At 49.6% G+C, this 18,718-nt stretch overlaps 1 protein-coding gene across 5 annotated transcripts in view; it reads left to right on the forward strand.

Moving 5' to 3' along the window:
• Nucleotides 1-6,392: 6,392 nt before the first annotated feature.
• Nucleotides 6,393-18,718, forward strand: part of SIN3A (SIN3 transcription regulator family member A) — a 32,110-nt gene continuing 19,784 nt past the window's right edge. For 3 of the 5 annotated variants that reach the window (XM_058156273.1, XM_058156276.1, XM_058156277.1), the window contains exons 1-6: nt 6,393-6,646; nt 7,587-7,611; nt 13,911-14,132; nt 15,013-15,189; nt 16,177-16,283; nt 18,196-18,478. In XM_058156273.1, coding sequence (XP_058012256.1) covers nt 13,944-14,132; nt 15,013-15,189; nt 16,177-16,283; nt 18,196-18,478 — 756 coding nt within the window. In that variant the 5' untranslated portion in view covers nt 6,393-6,646; nt 7,587-7,611; nt 13,911-13,943. Of the gene's footprint in view, nt 6,669-6,892; nt 7,121-7,586; nt 7,612-13,910; nt 14,133-15,012; nt 15,190-16,176; nt 16,284-18,195; nt 18,479-18,718 lie in introns of those variants that run through there. The other 2 variants (XM_058156274.1, XM_058156275.1) reach the window with 2 other exon arrangements.

Here is an 18,718-nt window from a genome sequence, read left to right on the forward strand (position 1 = left end):
CCAATCAGCGCCGGGGGGTGTGTCCCTCCATTCAGGATTCCTGGCTTGGGGCTTTAAGGGTATGTAACAGCTGCTTCCAATTGACTCCCCCGAATGCTGGATCTGGTGGTTGTTTTTTTTTAATTATTTTATTATTTTCCTGCTCCTGCTTTTCCCGGGAGGGGAGGGGGAGGCGTGGAACCTCGGGGGCTTTTCCCCTGGGGGGCTGGGGTGGGGAGGGCAAGAGACCCTTCTCAAATCAGAGGAGTAAATGAAGGAGAAAAGAAAAAAAGAAAAGAAAAGAAAGGGGGAGGCAGAGAGAGAGAGAGAGGTGGAGAAGCAAGCTGAGTTTCCTTAGGGCGGGAAAGGAGTTGGAGTGGGGAGGGGGAGTTGGAAGAAAGGGAGAAGGGCGACCCCCGCCCATGCCTTTCCGAAGAGGGGAGGGGGGGGAACTGTTCCGCAGAGTGTCGGGTTGGCGGGTGCTGGTGTGGTTTTTTTGACCCCGCTCGGGATTCCGAAAGGAAGGGAGGAGGAGCGGGAAGCCTAAAAGACCCCCTCCCAAAAAAAACAACACCAAAGCTCGGAGGGGAGGGGGCTGGGAAGGCAGCGGGGGTCCAGAGGCGGCGATCCTGGCGCTGAGCTTCCTCGCCGGAGGAGTTTTGCAACGCCCGGGGTCCATCACCTTCCTCTTCCTCCCGCTGTGAAACTTCTCCACGTCTCGACCCCCCACCTTGGGGGTCTGGGGGAGGGAGGGAGGGGGGAGGAGCAAAGGAGAGCCCTGGAGGGGCTGCGCGGGTGGGCGCGAGCACTAAACGCGGGGGAGGAGCCAGGGGGCTTCCCCCTCCCCCTCTCTTGCCCTCCCCTTCCCCCGCCTTATTCCCCTCCTCCTCCTCTCGGCCTATCTCCCTCCTCCCCTCCGTCTATCATCTGCCCCCTCCTCCCCACGCGCGTACCTGCAAGCCCGGATTTCCGACCGGGGTCCTCTGGCCCGAAAGCGGCGCCGCGGCTCTCTTTTTGGGGAACGCCCGGGCGGCCCTTCTTGGCCGGTCCGGGCTTCCCCGCGTCGGCATCGGCGCCGGAGTTTCTTGCTCGACTTGGCAGTTGGCGGGTTTTGAATGGGGAGGGGAGGGGGGAGAAGAGAGAGGCAGGGACTGCACACGCGGCCGCGCGCTGAGACAGGGCTCGCCTGCACGTGTGAACGGAGACGCGGGGGCGAAGAACCGTGTTCTTGTTGGCTTGCCTGGGACGTAGAAACGGAGTCCGGCGAGGCGGGAAGGAGCCTCCCCGTTTAACCCGCCATTGTTCCTAGTATTCCAAGCAGCACATGCGGGGGGGGGGTGTTTGTGTGTCCCCTCCCTAATACCCGTTGTATTTTCCCATTCCAACCCTGTGAGGTAGGCCAGGCTGAGCCAGAGACGGGCGTCCGTTGCCGCCTCAAGCTTAAAGGGCGACTCCAGACCCTAGAAACGCCATTCACACGTTACGCTTGGCTTTCGGCTCGGATTCGTCGGGGAGGTTTGGCCGGTTGGAGAGAAAGGCAGCGATTGGTGGTTCGGCGTGGAACAAGGGAGGGGAATCGTGTGAATGACCATCCTGGCACCGGTCTCGAGGGTTGCCACATCTGTCAAGGGGTCCAACCGGATCCCCCCCCCTCCCCCGCGCTTAGGGGCTGGAATCTCGGTTTCTGCGGACTTGATGCCCGAGCCGACGCCGGGCACAGGCTGGCTCGGCTGCCCTGGGAATGCGGACTCCATGGGACGGACTGATGCAGCACGAGCGAGTCTGCCCACCGTCAAGCCGGACAGAAACGAGATCGGAAGCGTGTTTTTCCCGGGTGGGTGGGTGGGTGGTCGAGCCCCCTCCCCATTTCTCCAGCCCAGAGCCGGGAGGGGGGAGGCAGAGGGAGGGTGGCACCGCTAGCCCCTCCCACCAGGCGGCCTTAAAAGAATACCATCCCGGAAGTCAAACCCTCTAAACCCGGTTCTGGGGGTGGGGAGGGGGAGACGGCGCCCCCCCCCATCTGGCAGTTGCAGTGCAGACGACCGGGAGAGGGGGAGGGGAGAGCATTTCCGGTCTGGGAGGGAGGTGTTCAAGATCCTTTGGCGGAGAGTGGAGGGCGAAGGAATGGAGCTTCCCTCTCCAGGGGAAGTGTACCCATAAATGGGCATTGGATCGTCCCTCGCTCGGTTGCTTTCATTCGCCGCCCATTCATTCTACTAAACAGCCCTGTTACTACTCGGGGATTTTCTATATATATCTCCGAAAGAGAGAAAAGTGTGTGTGTGTGTGTTTATTTCTCGGGCAGCAGTTCTCAGCCTTAACAACTTGAAGATGGGTGGACTTCCAACTCCCAGAATTCCCCAGCCGGCACGCTGGGAGTTGAAGTCCACCCACTTTCAAACTGGAAGGGTAGAGAAAAACTGCTTTGGTGTCGGAGAAATGCAGATAGGCTTTCTCAGAAACAGTCAAGTCACTCTTTCCAGTGCAGTTGTAATGTGGAACGGTCACTAAACAGGTGGTTGTAAGTTGAAGACTGCCTGCAGTTTCTTGGTTGAAAGAAAGAATGTAGAAGGTGGGCACAAGAAAAGATTTCTAAAACGTGATGGGGAAACATAGTGAAACAAAAACACATTTTGCAGAATGAATTTGAGGGATGCCCGACAGCCACAAGGGGTTGGATAACTTTAAAAAGGGGGGGGGGGCGGGAGATTACTAACTCATCCTTGGCTGCATTTTCCAAAGCTACATGCTTTCTGGAAAATTGGAAGTAATGGCCAGCAGGTTCCCCCCCCCCCTTATGCAATGGTTGCCTGATCATCTGAATCAAATGCATTGGCTAAAAAGTGTACAACGCAACAGTTTAGAAGCCAAGGGTTGCAAATCTCGTAACTTTCTTAGTGTGACTTCCAGGTTTTCAGTCCAGGTGGACACAGTTTTCAAGGGAGCTCTTTGAAAGACACCCAGGAATCCAGGGCCTTGTCCTAGAAGGGGGAAAGCCAGACAGCCCAAAGCTCGGCCTGTCTCTGGATAAAGATCTATAGCAGGGTTCTCCAACCTTGGCCACCTTAAGACTTGTGGACTTCAACTCTCAGAATTGCTGGGAGCTTTGCTGGCTGAGGAACTCTGGGAGTTGAAGTCCACAAGTCTTAAAAGTTGATAAGATTGGAGACACCTGATCTATAGTTTTCCACCGGAAAGGATCTGCATCTTTGTCTTGCCTGGCGCAAGAGGAGCACAGTGCTATGCTTGGCCAAGCCAAAGGTGGGGTGGGGGGCTCTTGAAAGCTAGATAGGTTGCTTCAAAGATTTGGGGAGGGGGTACAGGAAAAGAGGGGGGAGAAAAGTGTTTAACACTTCAAGTGAAATGAAAATTGATTACATTTTGGTTTTTGTTCTGAAAGGTTTGTTCTGTAGGGTTTACCTTTTCCGTTACCCTGTTCCCTTTTCCTTCCTCCCTTCCCTCTCCTTTTCTCATCTTCCTTCCTCCCTCCCTCCTTCCTTTTTCACCTTCCTTCCTTCCGAGGTAGCTCCCAAGGTAGATCAGGCTGAACGATTTTACATTTTACAACAGCTTCCCCCCCCCAGCTATGTTCAGAAGATAACTCAGCCACCACTGGTCACCAAAGGCGTAGGGTTCAAAAAAAATGCAGGTTTATCAGGGCTTTTGAGCGTTTGCTCGCCTCGTGTTACTAACTTGGTTCTGCTTTTCCTGTCAAGTCTAGTCATGTTGGGTGACTTTTTTTTTTAATAATTTTAATGGGGAGGAGGGGAGCCTGACTTTGAATTGTAGGCATTCCTGGCAGTGGAGACGGATAATTGCGGCGTGATAGCAGCTTTTAGCCGCGTGGAAAGACGTGGATGTGAAAAAAGGAGGAGGGTGAAAGTATGAGTGAGTACTCCTGTTGTTTTGGTTTACTGTGAGATGCCTGCAATTTTGGAGTGAATCGGCCGCCTGGAGTCGGTGTGTGTGTGAGTTAGGCAACCATATGAATGCGTCTAATAAATAAAAATAATTTTAAGGCACGTTTCCAAAGCAGCACCTGAGAATTGGTTGTGCTTCCCAGCCAAAGCACATCCTGCCCTCTTACTCTGAACTGTAATTAACTTGATTATTCCTGAGGCGAGGAGGATGGTGTCACTGGCTTTCTGAGCCATCCAGGATACTGGGCTGGCAGGGAGAGATGTTTAACGCAGTGTGTAATTGGGCAGAGATGGGATAGCGAATAGTCACGTCATTCAGGTTGTGTGTTCACACTGACACACTGCCCCGTGGCTGCCCAGGCCACCACACGGCAGGGTGAATTAAAATATACCTGGCTGAATTGGGGCTCAGCAGAGCATGCAAACACACACTTCAGTGCTACTTTATAAAATATCATTCTTCAGTAGTAGATTGTAGCTTTTTTTAAACCAGATCATTCCATTTTTTAAAAAGGCTGTGTCTGCTTCCAGATTTTTCTATCCTGTCATTTCCAAGAATTGTCTCTTCTTAAGGAGATAGTTCTTCTTGTATCTCTTTATCTTAGGTGTACTTGTGAACTGATGAGAGTGTATAAATATCCACATTTGGAAGATCAGTTTACTCTAAATATTCTATAGCCTTCTGTATGTATGCTGCAGTATTTATGCTCAGGGCAAACAAGGAATTCCAGGAAAATCCATGCTGGGAATCTGTAAAATTCCCACCAAGCCTCTGGCTTAAGTACCCATTTAGAATAACAGAGTTGGAAGGGATCTTGGAGGTCTTCTAGTCCAACCCCCTGCTTAGGCAGGAAACGCTACACCACTTCAGACAAATGATTATCTAATCTCTTCTTTAAAATTTCCAGTGTTGGAGCATTCACAACTTCTGGAGACAAGTTGTTCCACTGATTAATTGTTCTCACTGTCAGGAAATTTCTCCTTAGTTCTAGTTTGCTTCTCTCCTTCCTTAGTTTCCATCCATTGCTTCTTGTTCTGCCCTCAGGTGCTTTGGAGAATAGTTTGACTCCCTCTTCTTTGTGCAGCCCCTGAGATACTGGAACACTGCTATCATGTCTCCCCAGTCCTTCTTTTCATTAAACTAGACATGCCCAGTTCCTGCAACCGTTCATTATGTTTTAGCTTCCAGTCCCCCAATCATCTTTGTTGCTCTTCTCTGCACCCTTTCTAAGCTCAACGTATTTTTTACCCACGTTAAAACTGGACACTTAAAAGCGAATAATCAGCTGGAAACAGAAACTCATTCAGGTTTTTGTGGATTGCATGCCCATTCCCCAAGATTGCTTTAATTATGAAGTTCATCGGGGTTTTTTAAATGAAATATCATGCGATTTGCATAGTGCTTATTTCCGGACATCTTGTTCTTAGGCGTTCGAGCAATCCGTCTATGAAAAAACTACCTTATTAAAAAAAAGTGAGAGGGGGAGAGTTTCTTTATAGGGCTTCGAAAGAGAAAGCTGTTCGGCTTTCTTGCAACCCTGTCCAAGTGCCACGTTTGGGCTTCTCCGCGGCGCAAGTGGGTTTTTTTTTTAAGGGCAGTTTCAGACCGGCGTTCCTGCTAACTTGGCAAATTTATTTTTTTTATTTTTGCAGAAACTGGCTTGTGCCGAGGTTTTGACTGGGGGGAGGAAATGCATTTGGGAATTGGTGCCCCGCGATCGCAAAGCGCGAAGGGAGACCTGTTGCCTCCGCCCCCAAAGAGCGGACGGCCTCAGACTTCCGGGAAGGGGAGAGGTTGGGCTGCGTGGGTTTCCCGTGTCGCGGAGGGAGGGAGATGCAGTTGCAGCACCATCAGCGGGGAGATTGTGTGTGCTTTGCAACAGGGTGCGCCTGGCATTTGCAAGCCTTGGCTTTTGCCAGTTGTGGTTGTAGTCCGGTGTTTTGCCTGCTCTTTCCCAGCGTGGTTGCATGGAGCCGGGGGCCTTTCTACGCTTGCACGCGAGCCACGCTGCGCGGATTTGCAAAGGCGGCAGCAGCAACAGCACCGATGTAAACATTCCACAATAGGGCTCCCCGGAGAAGGGGCGGGGCCTCCCGCCAGCCAGGGGGGCGGAGACAAGCCGAGAGCATCGAGGGGCGGAGTCGCCTCTTTCCTCGCCCGCTCTTCTGTAACTCCCACCCTTTCGCTTGACTGGCGGCGCCTCTCGTCCATGGGCAGCGGCGGCAGCGGAAATCCGGCCAATGAGCGTCGCACAGGGCGGGTCCTCCGCGTCCCATACGGACATTTTCTCAGCTTCTCTCCACCCCTTTTTCTACACTCCCCCTCCCTCTCCCAAACCCGCCTTTGGCATCCCCTTCCTGGGAGCTGGGAGCCAATCGGGGCGGCGGAAGGGAGGCTGCGCTGCGCGGGGATTGGCCGGGGCGCTAGAGCGGCAGACCTGTCGCCCTGTAGCCGCGCGGGAGGCCTCCCCGGAGCAGGGGAGGGGCGGGATTTCTCAGGGAACAGAGAAGCGGGCAGCGCTCGGCGGCGGCCGTCCTGAGACGGTTGGTCTGTGGCCGCGGCGCCCCTTCCCATTCCCTCGGACCCCTCACGGGAGCCCGAGGCCTGCCTGCCTAGCTGGCCTCCCATTCGTCCGCGCAGGCCCGGCCTGGCCTTCTGCCTTTTCCTCAGCGCGGGGAGGAGAAAGACGGGAGACGCGGACGAGGATTCGCCGCGCCGGCTCTTGAGGCGAGGCGGCGCTCACCGGCGGCGGCGGCGGCGGCACGCAGGTGAGGGGAGGCGAGGGCGCTCGCGGGGCGAGGAGGGAGGGAAGGGGCAGCGCGCGCGGCGTGACGAGAGCCGGAGTCGGGGGGAGGAGGAGGAGGAGGAGGAGGAGGACAGGGGGGCGCGCGCGGGGAGGGAGGCAGGGAGGGCGGGGCCTGGAGGCGTGTGGCGCGCGCGCTCGAGCGTGCAGGGGAGGCAGGATTTCTCAGGGAACAGAGAAGCGGGCAGCGCTCGGCGGCGGCCGTCCTGAGACGGTTGGTCTGTGGCCGCGGCGCCCCTTCCCATTCCCTCGGACCCCTCACGGGAGCCCGAGGCCTGCCTGCCTAGCTGGCCTCCCATTCGTCCGCGCAGGCCCGGCCTGGCCTTCTGCCTTTTCCTCAGCGCGCGGAGGAGGACGACGGGAGACGCGGACGAGGATTCGCCGCGCCGGCTCTTGCGGCGGGGCGGCGCTCACCGGCGGCGGCGGCGGCGGCACGCGGGGGAGGGGAGGCGAGGGCGCTCGCGGGGCGAGGAGGGAGGGAAGGGGCAGCGCGCGCGGCGTGACGAGAGCCGGAGTCTGCGGGAGGAGGAGGAGGAGGAGGAGGAGGACAGGGGGGCGCGCGCGGGGAGGGAGGCAGGGAGGGCGGGGCCTGGAGGCGTGTGGCGCGCGCGCTCGAGCGTGCAGGGGAGGCAGGATTTCTCAGGGAACAGAGAAGCGGGCAGCGCTCGGCGGCGGCCGTCCTGAGACGGTTGGTCTGTGGCCGCGGCGCCCTTCCCATTCCCTCGGACCCCTCACGGGGCCCGAGGCCTGCCTGCCTAGCTGGCCTCCCATTCGTCCGCGCAGGCCCGGCCTGGCCTTCTGCCTTTCCTCAGCGCGGGAGGAGAAAGACGGAGACGCGGACGAGGATTCGCCGCGCCGGCTCTTGAGGCGAGGCGGCGCTCACCGGCGGCGGCGGCGGCGGCACGCAGGTGAGGGAGGCGAGGCGCTCGCGGGGCGAGGAGGAGGAAGGGCAGCGCGCGGCGTGACGAGAGCCGGAGTCTGCGGGAGGAGGAGGAGGAGGAGGAGGACAGGGGGGCGCGCGCGGGGAGGGAGGCAGGGAGGGCGGGGCCTGGAGGCGTGTGGCGCGCGCGCTCGAGCGTGCAGGGGAGGGCGGGCCGGCCGCCGGCGCTCGGCCAATCCCGGCTCCGGGTGCTCCAGGGCTCCGCCCCTTCGCTCCCGCACGGCCGCGGCGGGTTAGCCGCGCCGCCCCCCCTCTCCCCGCAGGCTCCGCCCCCTTTTTGCCCCAGCCCGCCGCGGGGGCGGGCCGCCGGTGAGGCTCCTCCCCCTCCCGTCATGCCTTCCTCCCCTCCCCTCCGGTGGCATGCCAGGCTCCTCCCCGGCGGCGCGGCGGGGCGGGACCGGTCCCTGCTGCTGCAGCCGCCGCCGCTGCGTGCTGGCTCCCCGGGCCCATCATCCCCAGCCGGCCGTGGGTTACGGGCCGCTCCTCCCTGCGGGGGGAGGGGTGGGCGCTGGGATGCTGCATCGCCTCCCGCCCCCCTCCGTGGCTTTTGGGGCGGGGGCTGCGGCTCCAGGTGGGGGGGGGCTCCCTTGCCCCTTTTCTCCGGCCTTGAGGCTAATTGGGGCGGGGGGGGGGGAGGCAGCCAAAGTCCAGCACAGCTGGAGAGTTTCCTTAGAGATCGGATCCTCCCATTGCAATTCTATGGCTCCATGTTAGGGTGCTTTTATTATGGTTTTAGCTTAATTTAATGTATTGTCTCCTATCTTGTATTGTCCACATATCTTTTGTAAAGCTATCTATCTATCTATCTATCTATCTATCTATCTAATCTATCTTCTATCTATCTATCTATCTATCTATCTATCTAATCTATCTATCTATCTATCTATCTATCTATCTATCTATCTATCTATCTATCTATCTATCTATCTATCTATCTATCTATCTATCTATCTATCTATCTCTGTCTGTCTGTCTGTCCTATATCATTATAGTTCCTATATATCATTATCTATTTATCTACCTATCATCCATCCATCCATCCATCTATTTATCTATCATCTATCTATCCATCTGTCTGTCTATCCCAGTATCTATCTATCATCTATCTCTGTGTCTATCATCTCTTATCTATCGTCATCATTTCTATCTATCATCATTTCTACCTATCCTTTCTCTCCATTTCTCTATCATCTATATCTACCGACCTACACACACACACACACACACACACATAATCCGCAAGTTACGACCACAGTTGACCCAACATTTCCACTGCTAAGCAAGGCACTTGCTAAGTGGGTTTTGCCTTGTTTTGCAACCTTTCTTGACACTGTTCTTACGTGAACCGCTGCAGTTGTTAAGTTAGTAACACGGTTCTTAAGTGAATCTTGGCTTCTCCATTGACTGGGCTTGTCAGAAGGTCACAAAAGGGGAATCATTTGAGTCCCAGATACTGCAAGTGTTATTATATTCATATATACCGGTAATTGCTGACCCTTTATTTAAACTGTATATCAGTGATTGCATGACCTCTGTAGATGCCATATGCTAAATCAATAAATAAGAGAGCCATAGTGGGAGGAAGGCTGATGAGCCCCGAGTCTGCCCCCTTGCCTTTTGGGGAAGGGGAGTCCCAGTTTCAGCTGGAGGGGCATATCCTCTAAAGGTATGGGGATCCCATCCCAGGCCTTCCTTTCTTCCATCGCCACCTTCTAATTCCCTCCTGTCCTTTTGAACACAAACATACCTGGTTGAGAGCTGCCCAGCCTTGCTGAATTGATGAAGCTTCTAAGCAAAGGGAGGGGGGGGAAAACTTTCTTAATTGTTGCGGCAGTAAAGAGAAATTAATGTAGGATATTCAAGGCAGGGGATCTAAGGATTGTCTTGCTGCAATTTGTAAATGGGATCTTATAGATCCTCCAGTCTGATGTTTCTTAAAGTTGGTGGCTTTAAGACATATAGACTTCAATTCCCAGAATTCCCCAGCCAGCATCTTCAAGATGTGGGGACTTCATTTCCCAGAACTCTTCCGTTCATACCTTATATAATCCATATGATGCTTTTTAGATCAGCGTTTTTCAACCTTGGCAACTTTTAAGATTTGTGGACTTCAACTCCCAGAATTCTCCCATAGCTGGCTGGGGAATTCTGGGAGCTGAAATCCATACACCTCAAAAGTTGCCAACTTGGGAGAAACACTGCATCTGATTCCACCCAGTGCAGGAATTCACTCCTATATATACCTAATAAATGGTCATCCAACCTCTGGATCCTCTCTCGTGATCTCCCAAAATTCTTCCTTCGTTTATTTCCATTTATTTATTTATTTTACTTTGGTAGCTGCATTTTTATATGCTGCTCTTTAGCTCAAGTATGCAATGCTGGGGAGATGGTGGTGGGGGGCACACTGAAAGAGAAGGAGAACGAATGGTCATTTCTAGCCCGAGCACCGAATTGCAAGCATCTGTTGGTGCTAAATGCAGCATCCCTTTGTCTGCTGGAGAAATCTTTGGAGGATGTCTGTGTTGGCAGTCCAGATACTCCGTCTTAGCTGAGTGTATCGGGGATACCCTTGTGAGACGTCGGTGGCCTTTTGCATTTCGGCTCTTTGCTGTTCCAGCCACTTGCTCTGAATCTCGTTTCAGTCCCTTCGCCTCTCTGCTGGGCTTTCTGTCCTCAGATGCTCCACATCTCCACACCAACAGGCAGTCCTCGGCCAGACACCAGGGTGTGCTAAAATGGGATTTACTCCTATTAAAGTCTCCTCTTGAGTGTGCTTTAAATGGAATGATTCAGTGCGCAGCCTTTGTTGAAGGGCTGTTTAAATACCATAGTTGTTGGCAGTATGAAATTTGAAGGGACGGCTGGCTGCTGGCAGCCCTTTTCCTCTTGTTTATTTCCTATTTTAGGAATGCAAAGCTTAATTAATCCCCTGGTCAGAAATAGATAGCTAGCTTAGCGTGGATGAGTGAGCACCTAATATTTCTCTCAATAACAAGATTGTGGGTTTTATGTTTTAACTGAGCTAGTTTTTTTATATTTGAGAAATCTGAGACGTCTTCATCTTTTTATTCCTCACATTAAATGTGCAGGATCTATTTGCAAACCCCCTTGTAACGTTGTTAAGATTCCTTTATATTTGATTTCCTGTCATGATGCTAACTACCAAAAACGCAGTAATATTAATAGTTCATTGGGGCTAAAGTTTCATTTTGTTTATTTTTATTTTACATTTTTATTTATTTTGCTGCTTGCATACCAAGCAAAAATGGCTTTGATCATCTGACGAACTGTTCGGTTCACATAAAAATACTAAACCATGACTTAAGCAACCTATATATATTCATATCTTGAACTAGGAACACAAACTAGGTTTTATAAACCACAGAAGCTGTGTTTGCATAACACACTGAATCAGACAGACATAAGTGGGGTTTTAGTTTAGTGTAAAATACTTAGATCTATTGATTTTAGAGGCATACTAATAGGATGCTAGCCACAGTGGGTTTTGTTTTTTTTTATTCAAAAGGCTATTCAGTTTTGAACTCAAAACTCAAGGAACCATACTTAGATGTCGTTTCTATTACACACTTCCTGGCAAGCCTATTTAAGGTTACAGGTGAAGGGTTGTTGGACAGAAGCTTTTTAGATCTTGAAAAAAAGTTACACGCATGTGAATTTCCGATTTTTACTGGCTTATATTTTACGTCTTCCAGTACTTCATAAAATGTACTTCTATCAGGTATCGGGTCCACTGCCGCTTCAGTGAGCTTTCCAACCAGTCTAATGCATCAACAATAAAATTAGTTCATGCCTTTATTAATAATATGTATGTTAGGGATTGACGTCATAATCCAGCGTTTTTCCAACCTGTGATATCCCAATTGTTGGATCAATAAATATATTGAACTAATATAAAAGTTGCAAGCTTGGCAACTTTAAGATGTATGGACTTCAACTCCCAGAATCCCTCATGACTACCTGGGGTCAGGCTTCACCCAAGACTGTCCCTTGAAGATGTTCCGGAACTTGTGAACTTTTAAAATGTGAGACATGTCACAACCGGTATGGGCAGCCAAGTTTTCTGAATAGTCTCCCCGTCTTGATTGTCGTTCAGATTTAATCTAGTGATGGAAAGGTTGGAACAATGAAGTCTGAACCCAAAAATACGCCTTACCCTTTTTTCCTTAGCCTTTCTTTTCTCTGTTCATTTCCACAATTCTCTTCCCAAGTAGTAATGCCAAATTTTAATTAATAAAGTCCCTTCCACTTTCCTTCCATTATGGCCCCAAAGACTGAAAGATCTTCTATGGAAAACACTCATTGCAAGGACTAATGGTGGATTATGCATTCCTTCTCTATTCAAATTTGACCTGAAACTTGTATTGTCTTGAAAATTGTATTGAAAACAGAACAGGGTGATACTTCTTTTTCTTTTCTTTTTTTTCTTTTTTTCTTTTTGGTCTCATTTGTCCTTAATGCTTAGATCTACCAAGTGGTGGAAAGTTAGTGTATTTTTTCAAATCCCATTCAGGACTTTTTTCCCCATCCCCTTAATTTTTGGCCCACGTTTGTGTGTATTTGCTGTTCCAATAAATATGCCTTCACGTTTGGGGATGTAGATGTGGCAAGATCCTTCTGGTCTCAGCATCTTCAGTTTCCCCCTTAGCGATGAAGGTTCATCTTCTCATGTGAAATGCATTCTTCAGGTATATATGTTCACGGATTAATTTCCATGTACTCAGTAGCTCATTAAGCATGTTCAATTACTGCAGTGAAATGCCCCTACATTTGTATAATTCATCTTCACTGCAGGCAGAAAGACAAAAAGCACAGGCCATGCAGAAGGAATTAAGATCTTAACTCCTAAAATGCTTTTCGTCTTAGGTCCTGAAGAGGGGAAATAGATGGTCTCCGACAATCTTAACAAGGATGGTAATTCATATAAAACATATCTGTGAAAGTTGGCTAGTTCATTCAAAACAGAAATGTGGACATTGGAGTTTAAGCATGGGTGGAAACTAATGTTCATTAGACCGAAGTATCCTTTCTGTTCTATAAATAAAAAAAAGTGATAATAATCAAAGGCAGATGTTGGCATTGACAGGCACAGATTTGATTTGAGGGTGTGAAGGACAAAGGGGGGGGGGAGCCCTTCTCATTTAATACATTTGTATTCTGGCAAGCCAGTTTAAGGAGGGCCAGAGGGACGGCACCAAGAAATACTTTAAAGCAGGGGTCTCCAACCTTGGCAACTTTTAAGCCTGGCGGACTTCAACTCCCAAAATTCCCCAGCCAGCTTTGCTTTGCTTTGCTGGCTGGGGAATTCTGGGAGTTGAAGTCTGCCAGGCTTAAAAGTTGCCAAGGTTGGAGACCCCTGCTTTAAAGGCCTGATTTCAAAAGGGTTTTGTTTTTTTTTCTTGTTTTTTTTTTTTGGTCACCGTTCTGTAAGAGAGAAGAGTTTCTGATTCTTCAGTATCCGTTCCAGCAGCTCTCTCTTGCCTAACCCTGTGGGCAGTTCAATAGCAGCTGCTTCAAAGCCATGTGCAAGGTGTGTGTTTCATTGGGAACAACACAGGAGGATATTTACTATGCTTTTGAATTGCTGCTGAATCTTAAGTGACTCATTCATGTAAGTGCGGTGCCAGCAAAGCTCACAATAAACGCTCCAGATGCAATTAATGCTCTCTCTTCCGACACGTTTCAGAATTAATACGCCAAATGAAGATTGTGCATTACTCAAATTACTTCCTACTCTTGAGAGGCTGCAGAGCACGATCAGGATATATTTAAAAATACATTCAATTCTGGGAGTTGAAGTCCACAGGTCTCAAAAGTGGGGCACCCCTCACTTAGATCGTGTAAGGTTGGGAGGGGGTGGTTGATTGTCTTTCCAGGTAGCCCTTCACTTAACAGCCTTTCGTTTAGTGACCAAAAATTACAACAGCACTGAAAAAACTGACTTTTGACCATTTTTTCACACTTAATGACCGTTGAAACATCACATGATCCAAATTCGGCCGCTTGGCAACTGGCTCAAATTTATGACGGTGGCAACGTCCTGGGGTCATGGGATTCCCGTTTTGCGGCCTTCCAACAAGCAGAATCAAATGTGGGAACTTGCTTAACAACGGCGTTGCTGATTTTATAGCCGCAGCTTGGATTCCTTCCAAACCGCTCTAAGAAAGGTGTTGATGGGTTTCAAAGCTCCCTTAACCACGGTCTCCCTTCAAGCCACAGAAAGCGACCCTTTCCGTCTCTCCGCAGGTTTCGTAGGGCTCTCCTGAGCATGAATTCAGGATGAAGCGGCGAGTGGAGGAACAGGACTCCCCCGTCTACGCGTCCCAGCAGAGACGCATCGCCAGCAGCGCTGAGCCCTTCCAGCACCAGCATCGCGTGCTGGCTCCAGCTCCCCCCGTCTATGAATCGGTTTCGGAGACCATGCAATCCGCTACCGGGATCCAGTACTCGGTCACTCCCAGCTACCAGGTAAGAGACGCTGCCCATCCTGTTCTGAAGTGCTGAAACAGCTCCTGGAGGAAGGAGCTGCACAGCGGCAAAAGGTGGGGGGGGGAGTTTCGCTCTTCTGCCTTTGAGAAATTCTTGTGCCCCTCGTCGGAAGTGAACACTTTCGATAACACAATAGATGCGGGTCCCTGAATTTGTGCACGGTGGCTACAGCGAGCAAAGATGCATGTAGGGGTGTCAAAGGGTGTTGAGCTTCTAAGCCACAACGGTTTGGAGAAGACTTTCCAACATCCTCAAGACCAGGAGTCTCCAACCTCGTCAACTTTCAGCCTGTTGGACTTCAATTCCCAGAATTCTCCAGCTGGCGTGGCCGGCTAGGGGAATTCTGGGAGTTGAAGTCCACCCATCTTCAATCTGCCACGGTTGAGAAGCACTAGTTACGCAGCCAAACCAATAGAGAATGAGGGAATTTACGATCAGAAATCTGAGAAGACCAGGAATGTTTCTCAAATCAAACCTTTATTGTCAATGCACAACATGTGCACAATGAGAGATTGGATGAACCTCCCTTGGTGCAGCCCCCCCCCCCCCCCCAAACACAGAATACATCTCAATAACTCAATAAGTCGTTAAATCTCTCTGGGGGAAGAAAGTTCGTAAAATGCGGGAAAATTCACTTTTAACCTCTGTCCGCGTTTAGCAACAGAAATGTTGGGCTCGGTTATGGTCATAAGTCAAGGACTGCCTGAGTTGTTAGTTGGATTTTTAGGTGGTTCGGCAAATAGCATCACCCACTTTTTTCTTTTTCCACCACAACTGAAAGAACGACTGCTGGCCCTTCCTTAACTCTGGGCAGGATCCTTGCTGGGCCCTGACTCGCGTGTGGTTTTTCGCTCCCCAGGTGTCCACCGTTCCCCAGAGCTCCAACAGCCACGGCCCCACTTTAGCCGCCGTCCACAGCGGGCATCATCACCCCACCCCCGTTCAGCCCCACGGAAGCCAAGTGGTGCAGAGCCACGCCCATCCGACTCCACCAGCAGCACCAGTCCAGGGGCAGCAGCAGTTCCAGAGGCTGAAGGTGAGTCTGGTCAGAGGGTTGAGAATCTGTTCGATCTTCCACTTGCTGCTGCAGAGAATCGGAATAGAGTTGGAAGGGACCCTGGAGGTCTTCTAGTCCGGCCCCCTGCTTAAGCAGGAGACCCTATACCATTTCAGACAATGTGGCTGTCCAGTCTTTTCTTAAAAACCTCCCGTGATGGAGCATTCGGGTTGAGAGAGATGGGCGTAAAGCATCTTTAAACTAGACTGTAAAATAAATTCCGTGTTTTGTGCATGTTTGTTAAGTTCCGTTTTTGATACATGGTGATCTTCCCTTTTGTTCAGATTTGAACTGCTTATGCTTTATGGATGGGTTTGTGTTATACATCTCTCTCTCTCACACACACACACACCCAAAGCAACATTTGCATCTTCGGATATATTTTGTTGGTTTGTTTGTTTATGTGCTCCACTTTTCGAGTCTACCCTCTTCATACTTTTATAACCAGTGAAGACACGGTGTTAATTTACTCCACTCCTCCTCCCATCCTCACTGGTGTAGAAAATGAAATTGCTACTTTGTGCCTACTAACGGCTTTGGGAGACTTTGTGCAAAGTTGTATTTAACATTTAATCATTTTCCTGCCTGAGTTGTGCTGAAGGATGCAAAAAGCATAAAAACTTTGGAAGCGAAGTCAGTTCTAAATTCTTTGAAGAGCGTGTAACTCCAGGAATACAATAAAATACCAGTGACTCTTTTCTTTTTAATTGTGATCATAATTATTAATAGACTTAAGCTGAAATTAACCTCGCAATGTAGGTTTATTACAGCTCATTTCTTTTTATTAGCCAAACCAATCTTCCTGATGCTATATCAGATCAAATTCTTTTACTTAAAATTTGTTGGGAAGTTATTACTCTATAAATATTATTAGGCCCTTAGTTCAATTTTGAACATTTAAATAAGGTTCACTTTTGTCATTTTATCGTTGGTACCTGTTTTTAACTTGACTTATTTTGGTTACAGGTCGAAGATGCTCTTTCTTACCTTGACCAGGTGAAGCTGCAGTTTGGTAGCCAGCCTCAAGTCTACAATGATTTCTTGGACATAATGAAGGAGTTTAAATCTCAAAGGTATAAAGAATGGCTGCTTTTTTTTGTATTTGTTTTTATTTTCCTATATTTAATGGGAGTCCAACCGTTGCTGCATGTTCAACAAACAGTAGTGAACATAAATGTAGCCTACTAGAGTAGAGTAGAGTAGAGTAGAATAGAATAGAATAGAATAGAATAGAATAGAATAGAATAGAATAGAATAGAATAGAATAGAATAGATTAGATTTTTTTATTGGCCAAGTGTGATTGGACACACAAGGAATCTGTCTTGGTACTGAGAGCATATGCACCAAGACAAATTCCTTGTGTGTCCAATCACACTTGGCCAATAAAATTCTATTCTATTCTATTCTATTCTATTCTATTCTATTCTATTCTATTCATATGCTCTCAATGTACATAAAAGAATAGATGATCAAGAATTCTAAGGTACAATACTTAAAGATAGTCATAGGCTACAAATAATCAGGAAACAATATCAATATAAATTGTAAGGATACAAGCAACAAAGTTACAGTCACACAGTCATAGGTGGAAGGAAATGGGTGATGGGAACGATGGGAAGATTAATAGCTGTGCAGACTTAGTGAATAGTTTGACAGTGTTGAGGAATTATTTGTTTAGCAGAGTGATGGCGTTTGGGAGAAAACTATCCTTGTGTCTCGTTCTGGTGTGCAGTGCTCTATAGCGTCGTTTTGAGGGTAGGAGTTCAAACAGTTTATGTCCAGGATGCGAGGGATCTGTAGATATTTTCACAGCCCTCTTTTTGACTCGTGCAGTATACAGGTCCTCAATGGAGGGCAGGTTGGTAGCAATTGTTTTTTCTGCAGTTCTAATTATGCTTAAAACTCAATGCTTAAAACTCAAGCAATCTTGGCAATAATTCTGTCTTTTTATCACCAAACACCAGTGTCTGCCTAGGTTTTCCTCTACAGGTAGTCCTTAACTTACAGCTACGACTGAGCCCAAAATTTCTGTTGTTAAGGGAGATGTTTAAGTGAATTTTGTCCCCATTTTACGACCCTCCTTGCCTCAGTTCTTAAGTGAATTGCTGCAGTTGATAAATTAGTAAACCCAGTTGCTAAGTGAACCTGGCTTCTCTCTTGACTTTGCTTGTCAGAAGGTCGCCGGGGGGGGGGGTCACATGAGCCCCAGGTCATTGCAACAGTTATAAATATGAACCAGTTTTCAATCATCTGAATTTTGATCCATGATCCTGGAGATGCTGGAAAGGTCTATAACTATGCTTGTCAGAAAGTTGCAAAAGGGGATCATGTGACCCCGGAACACTGCAGCCGTCATAAAGATGAGTAAATATGAACGTAAATCACATGACTATGGGGATGCTGCGACAGTCACAACTGTGAAACACAGTCCTAAGTCGCTTGTTTCAGCGCCGTCGTCACTTTGGACGGTCACTAAACCAATTTTTATAAGTGAAAGACTACCTGTATTGATTTCCCTTCAAGGGCAGGCTGTAGAACCTAGCACAGAGGTCTTCAAACTTGGCAGCTTTAAGACTTGTGGACTTCAACCTCCAGCATAGCTGGCTGGAGAATTCTGGGAATTGAAGTCCACAAGTCTTAAAGCTGCCAAGTTTGAAGACCTCTGCTGTAATGGGATGTGTGAATGACACTGGGAGAGGAAGGAAAGAGCTTTTCACACCTCTTGGTCCCCTTTTCTTCAGCTGTCTGAAGAATTCTGGGAGTTGGAGTCCACAAGTCTTAAAGCTGCCAAGTTTGGGGACCCCTGACCTAGCATATTCTGTTTTGTGCTTGTGGCCATAATGGATGCACCTTAATGCAGCCTGCCTTTACACCTGTTGGAATTTGTGGCAAGAAAGTAACGTCTTTTTTCTTTTCTCTTTTCTTTTCTTTTCTTTTCTTTTCTTTTCTTTTCTTTTCTTTTCTTTTGCCGGCTCCCCGCGCAGCATCGACACTCCCGGGGTGATCAGCCGTGTCTCTCAACTCTTCAAAGGCCACCCAGATTTGATCATGGGTTTCAACACCTTCTTGCCTCCGGGCTACAAAATCGAAGTCCAGACCAACGACATGGTGAATGTAACCACCCCGGGGCAAGTGCACCAAATCCCGGCCCATGGCCTCCAGCCGCAGCCCCAGCCGCAGCCGCAGCACCCGTCTCAACCTTCAGCACAATCTGCTCCCACCCCGGCGCAGCCGGCCCCACAGCCTCCGCCTGCCAAGATCAGCAAGGTGAGCGTAGGTGATGGAGGCGGGCTTTGCTTAGGAACAGGGGAAGAAGGGCGGGCCTCGAGCATGACAGCTTCCCGGCATTGGAAGGGCCTCTTGAAGGACAGGTGAGAAGGGTGGAGTTTAGAAAGGTGGAGTTTCCAAAACAGCTGGAATATTGGTGGTGGTGCAGTGGTTATGCAGTTCGGCAGTTCGATCCTGACCAGCCCAGAGTTGACTCAACTTTCCATCCTTCTGAGTGGG

Source organism: Ahaetulla prasina, chromosome 13 (assembly GCF_028640845.1).
Source record: "Ahaetulla prasina isolate Xishuangbanna chromosome 13, ASM2864084v1, whole genome shotgun sequence".
Taxonomy (NCBI): Eukaryota; Metazoa; Chordata; class Lepidosauria; order Squamata; family Colubridae; genus Ahaetulla; species Ahaetulla prasina.